This window comes from Meriones unguiculatus, chromosome 8 (genome assembly GCF_030254825.1).
Source record: "Meriones unguiculatus strain TT.TT164.6M chromosome 8, Bangor_MerUng_6.1, whole genome shotgun sequence".
Classification (NCBI taxonomy): Eukaryota; Metazoa; Chordata; class Mammalia; order Rodentia; family Muridae; genus Meriones; species Meriones unguiculatus.
The window spans coordinates 73,419,327-73,429,014 of record NC_083356.1 but is presented as its reverse complement, the minus strand read 5'-3'; the positions used below and the strand labels follow the sequence as shown (position 1 = coordinate 73,429,014).

At 53.4% G+C, this 9,688-nt stretch overlaps 1 protein-coding gene across 1 annotated transcript in view; it reads right to left on the bottom strand.

The window, feature by feature from the left end:
• Nucleotides 1-6,652: 6,652 nt before the first annotated feature.
• Nucleotides 6,653-9,688, bottom strand: part of Prrx2 (paired related homeobox 2) — a 33,759-nt gene continuing 30,723 nt past the window's right edge. Inside the window, exons 2-4 of the mRNA XM_021651187.2 lie at nucleotides 9,067-9,254; nucleotides 8,400-8,578; nucleotides 6,653-7,116 (exon numbers count right to left, since the gene is read on the bottom strand). Of these exons, the coding sequence (XP_021506862.2) occupies nucleotides 6,981-7,116; nucleotides 8,400-8,578; nucleotides 9,067-9,254 (503 nt within the window). The 3' untranslated portion in view covers nucleotides 6,653-6,980. The remainder of the gene's footprint in view (nucleotides 7,117-8,399; nucleotides 8,579-9,066; nucleotides 9,255-9,688) is intronic.

Here is a 9,688-nt window from a genome sequence, read left to right as displayed (position 1 = left end):
GAGGCCCTGAGGCTCTTCTCATTTGTCCACTCCTGCAGCAGCTCCTTCGTCCTGTCCCCTGGCACTGCAGTGGCGAGGGCAGCGTGGCAAGGGACAGCTCGGTGTGGGGCAAGAATCTCAGTTCTCTGATCCCTGCTGGGAGATGCAATGGGGAGGTGAGTCATGCTGACCCGGGCCAGGAAGTGTGAAGTAATTCAAGTGCGCACGCCCTCAACCCAGCGCGTGGGAGACAGAGGCAGGTGGATCTCTGAGTTGGAAGCCAGCCTGGTTTACAAAGTGAGACCTTGTCTCAAAAACAGAAAAAAAGAACCTTTATCGTAGGAAGTTGGGATTGGTGGCAAATCAGGGTAAGAGGACCACTAGGTCAACAGGGCACAGGATGGGTGGACGCCTAGGTAAGCGGGCTTGGTGGGCTCTTTCATGAGCTGGGTACCCTGGCTATGTGCAAGAGTGGGAGAGAGTGGGACAGTGGCTCCAGGAGGGTGTCACTGGGCAGCGGGCAGGAGCAGAGAGAGGACCTGGTGTTCCACAACAGCCCTCATGGTAGGGAATGAATGCAGACTGATCTCCTGGCTGCAGATCTGGGTTCAAGACGGAAAGCGCCTGGCTCCAGCCCACAGCACAGGACAGAGCAGGCGCACTGTCCAGAAAGGCAGCCTGGCCAGCACCATCTGTTGATCAGCCAGAGGCAGCGACACACAGCCCTCAAACCCTGCCACCACACCAGCAACTCCTGCTTCTCCCTGACGTGGTGTGTTATCTGAAACCATCTGGGGCAGTGTGAGGAGGAATGGCCCCACAGACTCATGTGTTTGAATGCTTAGCCCATGCATAATGTCACTACCAGGAATCACAGCCTTGCTGGAGGACGTGTGTCACTGTGGAGGCGGGCTTTGAGGTCTCCTATGCGCAAGCTAGGTCTAGGATGGCCATCTCCTGCTGCTTGCGAATCAAGATGAAGAACTCCCAGCCACTTCTCCAGCACCATGTCTGCCTGCATGCCACCACTGTTTCCCCGCCACGACAATAATGGACTAATAAAATGATGATAATAATAATGAAATAATAATAATGAAACTGTAAGCCAGCCCAGATTAAATGGTTTCCTTTGTAAGAGTTGCTGGGGTCACTCCTCACAGCAATAGAAACCCTAGCTAAGACTTCACCCAGATGGGACCAGCTCCTCCTGACCCTAGGATCAGACAATGGGAAGGGGATGGCTGGGGTCATGGGGTCCCAGGGTGGAGTGGACTGAGCAGCAGCCTGGAGCCCTAGAGTCCCAGACACAGGAGCTGGGCAAGGCTCAATGGGCCTCTAGGACCCTGGGGAGCTAGAGCTGTCCCTAGTTGGCACCCAGTGTCTTGGCATTCATTCAGTCAGCCCTGGTTGTTGAGTAGTTAATTTCCCAGGGTGCACATCGTCACACGTCAACCCCTACTGGAATTATAGGCTAGTACCACCACGCCAGCTCACGTATGTTTCCCTCTAGTCTCTTCTTGTAGCCCAGGGTAGCCTGCACCTCACCACATTGCTTAGGCAGGCTTGGAACTCAGTATAGTCCTGGCCTCAAACTCAAAGCAATCCTCCTGCTTCAACCTTGATAGGACTGCATCTTCATGCTACCACACAGGGCTCACACCCTTTTTTTGGTCTCGTTAATCCCAGGGTTCAGGAGGTAGAGACAGGAGAATTAGATCTCCAGGGCTGGAGAGTTGGCTCAGAGGTTAAGAGCACTGGCTGCTCTTCCAGAGGTCCTGAGTTCAATTCCCAGCAACTACATGGTGGCTCACAACCATCTACAATGTGATCTGGTGCCCTCTTCTGGCCTGCAGGTGTACATGCAGGCAGAACACTATAAATAATAAAGAAATCTTAAAAAAGAAAATAAAATGTTATCTCGGTTTTATAGAGTTTGAGGGGACTGTGAGCTGTGTAAGACTTTGTCTCAAAATCAAACAGCCATGGTGGCACATACCTTTAATCCCAGCACTCAGAAAACAGAAATATAACACACTCTGTAAAACAGTGATGTAGGCTTGGGGTCCACTGTACCATCCTTAAAGGGCACGCTCCCTTTGGCGTTATTTCCTTTCTTCTAGGAGACGCTATGTTTGGCCAGGCATGCAATGCTGGTAGCTTTTCCTCGAGTCTGCACCAGCCCCGGAGTTGACAAGCTTCAGTTTGCACGTTGGAATGAGGAAAATAAAAAGGAGTCCCCGTAGGTTGCCTGTTGCTGTTTTTGTCAAGTTGACTAAAAGTGAGGGTCGTCTGGGGAGAGGGAGCCTCAGGTTGGCCTGTAGGCAGTTTTCTTGATTGCTGACTGGCACTGGAGGGCTTGGCACACTGTGGGCAGTGGCACCCACGGGCAGGTAGGTGGTCCTGGGCTGTATTTGAAGGAAAACTGAGCAAGCCCTGGGGAGCACGCCAAAGGCAGCGTCCCCCGTGGCCTGGGCATCAGCTCCTGCCTCGAGGCTCCTGCCTGGAGCTCTTGCCCCAATTTCCCTTCTTGATGGAGCAGAAGCTGGAAAGGGGAAGTAAACCCTTTTCTCCCCAGGTCACTTTTGTTCACAGTGTTTATCACAGGGGAAAAAAAAGCAAAACTGAGCAGTTTCTCTCTCTATTCAGCAAACAGAGACTTTCAGCCCAGAATCATTCTGTCTTTTGTTTGTGTTCTTATTTGTTGATAGTCTAGAACTTGGCTGTTTGTTTATACACACTCCTTTATTAATTTTTTTTAAAAATGAAAATGTATTTTGATCACATTCAATCTCTTACTACCCCCTTACCTCTTCCCACACCTTCCTGCTCTCTTTTCTTCGAATCCTCCTCCTCTTCTTCATAGAAACATCCCCACTCCCAGAGCAGATGTGATTAGCAAAGCTCATTTCCTTACCCACCCTCCTTTTAAGACAGGGACTCTTTATGTAGCCTCACTCTTTAGACCAGGCTGGCCTTTAACTCACAGAGATCCAACTGCCTTTGCCTCCCAAGTGCTGGGATTAAAGGCATGGATTACCATGCCTGGCTTGAGTGTTTTTTCAATGTTTATTTATTTCATTTTTTGGAGATTTTTATTTCGTGTTTGCCTGTACGTGTGTGCGTGCACGGCCCACAGAGGCCAGAAGAGAGCAACCAAATGAGCTCTCCTTGTGACCCAGGACTGGAGTCCCAGTTGTGAGCTGCCATGTGGGTGCTGGGAACTGAATCCAGGTCCTCTGGAAGAGCAGCCGGTGCTCTTAAGCCTTTCTATCCAGTCCATAAAGACGTGTGTATGTGTGTGTGTGTGTGTGTGTGTGTGTGTGCATCTGCATCTGAGAGCACTGGATCTGCCGGTGCTGGACCAGAACTCAGGTCCCCTGTGAGAGCAGCACATACTCTTAACTGCTGCAGTCTCTCCAACCCACAGAGGACACGTGGCTCAGTTGGTAGAGCTTGCCCCGCTAGCATGCGCAGAGCAGGTTCCACCCCAGAACCACATGGACCAGGTGTGATGGGCTCGGAGCGCCCTGTTCACGGCCCCGAGCCACGCGTAGTGGTCTTTTGCTGTTTCTTTCTTTCTTTTTTTTTTTTTTCTTTTTTTGAGGCCCCTCCCCTCCTTTGCCTGCTATAAGAAAAGCAGACACAGTGCCCTCCTCTCTTGGTCAAATAGGCAAAGCCAGGGGAGAATGGCGTCCAAGCCTCCTGGACCTCAGGTGCCCCGGCTTTGTGGAAAGACGATAGCCCGGGACGCGTGCCCAGGAAGCTGCTCACACAGACCTGCGGCCAGGCACAGCGGGGACAGCAGTGCTTAAATAACTTCAGCTCTGCAGAGAGGGCGGCATGCCCCTCCCTCGGCTTCCCAGAGCCGCATGTGCAAACTATTAAGTTGGTTTATTTTTTCTAGAGTGCCAGAGTGGAAGCGACACTGACATCCTCATGGCCATCCGTGGGAACAGGGCCTCCAGCATTTTCCAGCGCTGGCATTTCTGGGGCCCGCCTTCCAGGCCCCCACTCAGCGGGACCCCATGTCTGCAGGAGAGTCCGGCCTTCAGCTCTTTGTGGTACTTGGTCTCTGGGCACTATGAAGTGGAGAGTTGGCAGGGCTGGGGGTAGGGTGGGGTGGAGAGATGGTGCAGCGCTGAGGACATTAGCTGCTCTTGCAGAGGACGCACACCCCCAGCCCCCACATCAGGTAGCTGTGACTAACAACTGCCTGTGACTCTAGTTCCAGCAGATCTACACCCTCTCCCGGCCTCCACAGGCACCTGTAGCTCCACCATGGACACAAAGACAAGCAGGCAACATACAACACATATAAATAAGAACCAACTTAAAATGGAAAGATGGCTGTGCACTACCATGTCTACTTTCAGGTGGAGGTGGGAATGGACCCCAGGGTTCTGCGCATGCTAGGCAAGCAATCTGCCAACAGGGCTACACCCCAACCTTTCTTTTCTTTTTTTTTTTTTTTTTTAATATTTATTTATTATGTATACAATGTTGTGCCTGCATGTACACCTGCATGCCAGAAGAGGGCACCAGATCTCATTATAGGTGGTTGTGAGCCACCATGTGGTTGCTGGGAATTGAACTCAGGACCTCTGGAGGAGCAGTCAGAGCTCTTAATCACTGAGCCATCTCTCCAGCCCCACCCCAACCTTTCAATACCTTCTGAAGAAACAGATGCCCAGGGGATGAAAAGATGACTCTGTCGTTAAAGAGTGTTTGCTGCTCTTTCAGAGGACAGGAGTTTGGTTCCCAGGACCCATATCAGGCAGTTCACTGCATATAACTCCAAATATCTGATGCCCTCTTCTGGCCTCTTTGGGCACTACATGCACACATGAAATACACACACACACACACACACACAGACAACAAAACAAAAAATGATGCCCATTTGGGTGTGGTGGGACATGTCCATCACTCAGGAAATGGACTCAGGAGGACCGGGAGTTCAAGGTCACCCTGAGCTACATCATGTCCATTGCTTAAGAATAGCCTGTTTTAGGTTTAAAGTACCGTGCTCCGTGGAATATGAACTGGAAGCACAGATATAGGCAAACAGGCCATTGCACTAACCACATCTAGGGCAGCTGTGCCACCAACCTGAGGGGTCAGTCTAACCTGCCACGCCTATGGCGAATCACCATGGGCAGGGCTATTCTGGGACTTCCCTCCTTTCTTTCTGCAGAAAGGCTGTACCCTCCCTGGGGTGGTATGGAACGAGGAAGCCTCCACCCACTTTTCTGGCCTGCAGACTCTCCTGTGTGCTAGCACATGTCCTCTGTCACCCCACCTCTGTCTGTGAATGGGGAGAATGGGGTAGGCCTTTCAAGGGCCTCAGCTGTCAGCACTCTGCCAGGAGTTTGCCTATGACCTCAGGGCTGTGCCCGTGTGTGTGTGTGTGTGTGTGTGTGTTTAAAGGCTAAAAAATTTTTTTTGATGTGTAAAAATGTGTATCTCTGCATGGCTAAATGAGTGCAGTGCCTAGAGGCAAGAAAAGGGCATTGGACCTCCTGGAGCTGGAGTTATGGGAGCTGTGAGCAGCTTGCTATGTGTTCAGGTCCCCTGAAGAGCAGCAAGTACTATCTTTCCAGCCATTCGAGGCGTCGTTTTTGTTTGTTTGTTTGTTTGGTTGGTTTGAGGTTTTTCTGTTGTTGTTTTGGTTTTGTTTTGTTTTGAGACAGGGTTTCTCTGTGAAGCCTTGGCTGTCCTGGAGCTCTCCTTGTAGACCAGGCTGGCCTCGAACTCACAGAGGTCGGCCTGCCTCTGCCTCCCTGAGTGCTGGGATCATGGGGGTGTGTGCGCCGTGCCCGGCTGTGGTGCTTAGTTTTATCAGCTCAATACACTATGGAATCACCTAGGAAGAAAGTCGCAATTTGAGGGGTTGTCCGGACCACGTCCCGCTATGGTAGGCTGTCTGTGGGAGACCGTCTTGATTACCTTAAATGACATGGCATGCCCATCACGGGCAGCACCATTCCCCAGGCTTGGGGATCCTTGACTGTCGGAGTGTAGAGTCGGGGCTGAGCACTAACACACGCATGCATTCATTCTCTCTGCTCTTGACGGTGGGTGTGACCAGCTGTGTCAAGATCCTGACACCCTGGCTTCTTCACAATGGCAGATGTCACCTGGAATTGTGAGCTAATGTAACACACACACACACACACACACACACACACACACACACACACGTCGATTTCTGCCAGCGTATTTTATCCCGGCATCGGGAATAAAACTAGGGTACCCTCCATGGCCAGATGACCAGAGGGTGCTCAGTGGCAGGAATCCAATCCCAGCGCTGTCCCCGCACTCCAGGAATGGGCAACATCCTCCGTGCCCCACGATGGAGTGAAAGAGATGTGTCCCGGCTAATCAATCACCCAGAAAGACTCCTCTAGTGTCCCCATGGGGCTCAGGATGGGAAATGCAGGCCAGGGCAGGTCCTGCCTTCTGCCTCTCCTCCCACCTGGGGTCCTGTTGGGTGACAGGACCACGCCTCAGGGACCACGCCTGAGGAACCACACAGGTGTGCCAGCTATATGAGCCAGCCCACGCCCAGCGCAGCCTTCAGACTGCTGCCCACCAGGAAGGCTGTGATCGAGGCCAAGCCACTCCTGGCACCTTCTGGGAGCTCCCATCTTGCCCCTCTGGAGTCTAGTGGAGCTTAAGAAAAAAAAAATGGTTTTTATTCCTTAAAGACAAAAGCTTTTTGGTTTTAATACATAAGTGAGTGAGTTCCTTGGCGGACTCCTGCTCCGCCTTCTGGCCAGGCCACCCCTGGGGCCTCCGGCCACAATCTCAGCCACCACAGGCAGAGAGGTGTTCAGCTGCGCTTCCAGTCCCCAGCAGGCCTCTGGAACTCAGGAAGCTGGGCTGGAGAGAAGGCACAGGAGAGGCTGCCCATTCTGCCTGGGGCCAGGGACAGACAAGGCCGCTTGCTTTGCTGCTGTCTGTCATTGGGCCAGGGAGGAGGCTGGGCCCAGGGCACACTGTCAGTTCACTGTGGGCACCTGGCTGTGGTGTAGGCTGAACTCCTTGGCCTTAAGGCGTAGGCTGGCGATGCTGTTGGCCATGTTGACCCCAGGAGTTGCAGGACTTGAACTTCCAGGGCTGTAAGGAGGCACAGAGCTGCAGAGACGGGAAAGAGAGGATGCCATTGGCGTACTCTGATAAGCTCAGGGTGGCCCCAGCCAGGGTTGCAGGGCTGGGGGGAGGCAAGCATCCAGAGTAGCACTGGGTGAGAGGAGCCTTGCCAGCCCGATGGAGTGGCTCCCACCGCTATTATCCCTCGGATGCTGAGGCGGAAGGCTGGCCTAGGCTACAGTGTGGGACCTTCGCCTTTTACTTGTTGGCATTCCTCTCTGGATCATGACCCTCCTAAGAGTGGGACATGGGCCCTGTCCCCTAGCACTGCTCTGTGCCTAAGTGCTTCTGGGTGAGGATAGGCCAGGGAAGGAGGCTGGAGACCCAGAGGCCCTTCCAACTGATCCACCCAGGACCCTCTCCCAGAGGCCCCTGGCTTCTGTAGAGCCTGCTACAGGGGTGAGGAGAGGGAGCCCCTGGAGCTGCAGGATACGGTGGCCACCTTCCCCCACTTCCCACCTGGCCATCTTGCGGGGAGCTATTCTTTTGAAGAGATTTAGCTTACTTCCTATTTATATGTGTGAATGTTTGCCTACATCAATGTCAGCACACCACAGGAGTGCCTGGTCCTTGTGGAGTCCAAAAGAGGGTGTCGGATCCCCTGGACCTAGAGTTACAGACAGTTGTGAGCTGCCATGTAAGTGCTGGGAATTGAACCCAGGGCCTCTGCAAGAACAGACAGTGCTCTTAACCTCTGGGCCATCTTTCCAGCCCAAGGAAGAAGCTTTTTATTCCATCCATCCATCCATCCATCCACCCACCCATCCATCCATCCATCCACCCACCCACCCACCCACCCACCCACCCATATCTATCTATCTATCTATCTATCTATCTATCTATCTATCTATCTATCTATCTATCAAAAGTCACAAAGCCATTCCTCTACACATCTCTAGATCTGTCCAGGGTCGCAGGACTGGAAGGCTGGAATATGGGCTCTCAGTGCTCGCAGACTCTGTTTTTTGCCTGAAGGCCACGTGGACACAGGGCACTGTGTCTAGCTTGAGACTTCCTGCAGCCTTCTAGCTACCTCTGGGTGGAGCCCACTTTGCTCTCCTCCAGGCAGGCCTGGCTTCTCCCCTCTCCACATGCATATCAGTGCTCATGTGGACACACTCATGCTTATGATCCTGTGCTCTTAAACGGCCACATGCACTGCCATGTATACACACACGCATCCACACACCATCCAAGCTCTCGCTGGAGAGGTGGCCTTCATGGGGGTCCAGCTGTCCCTGCTGATCCAGCAGAGCCCCCATTCTCACCTGTAGGGGGACGATGCTGGCCAAGACAGATAATCTGGGTTCAGCGCGGTAGGTCGGGGAGCCACGGGCTGCTCGATGGCAGCCTCCTGGCCATAGGACTTGAGCAGCGAGGCAGAGCGGGTAGCCAGCATGGCTCGTTCATTCCGGCGAAACTTGGCACGGCGGTTCTGGAACCAGACCTGAGAAGGAGGGTGCAGCTGGCAGGGTGCGGCTGGCAGGGCCTAGCAGACTTTGAGAGGACCCACTATGGCCCTGTGGATCTGGGCACATGCTGGTGCTGCCCCAGACCTGAGCTGGTGGCTTCTGACCCTCTGGGAATGACTGACAGCGCCTGCGTTACATGCTGGGAAGCAGGACCCATGAAAAATGGCCGGGTGAGCCCTTGGCGCCGGTGAGTACAAGGGCAGCCGGCACCCAGGGCAGAGCTTTCCTAAAAGCACTGCAGGAAGCACTCTCAGCTCCTATCTGTGCACATATGCATGTACTCACACACATGGGTAGGTGGAGGTCACAATTTTGTGTTTTTGTTTGTTTACCAAGAGTCTCTGAGCCGGGAGCTTGGCTGTCCTAGACTGGCTGCCGATGATCCCCTTCCCGGCCCTGCCTGTCTCCGGGTCAGCGGTGGCCACCCGCCTGGATGTGAGCCCTCTAGGAGGACCCCACTCACCTGGACACGCGCCTCACTGAGGTTGACGCGGCGGGCTAGCTCTTCGCGCACAAAGGCGTCGGGGTAGTGCGTGCGCTCGAACACGCGCTCCAGTGCCTGCAGCTGGCTGCTGTTGAAGGTGGTTCGGTTCCGACGCTGCTTCTTCTTTCGTTTGGTGGTGCTGCCACGGCCGGGGCTGGGACAGTCGCCTGAGGAAAGATGGAGGGTCAGCAGGGTGGATGCACTGTGCCCCATGTCACACGAGGTCCCTGTGGCCCTGTCCTAGGACATCCATAGTATCAGCCCTCTACTCCTCTGACACTGGCTTTCCCGAGCCTCCTTCTGTAGGTTGCTTTGGACCTTAGGGTTGGAACATGTCCTCTTAACTCACCTGCTGCCTTCTGCCTATGTCTGTTCATTTCTCACCCACCTGTCAACTTATGTATCCATCCAAATATCCATCTACCCATCAACCCATCCGCACATCCATCTAACCACCCACCTATCAATCCATCATTCATCCACCTATCCATTATCTGCTCACATATCCATCCATCCACTCACCTACCTGTCAATCCATCATTCATCCATCTATCTAACCATCCATCCATCCATCCATCCCTCCCTCCATATAGCCATCTAT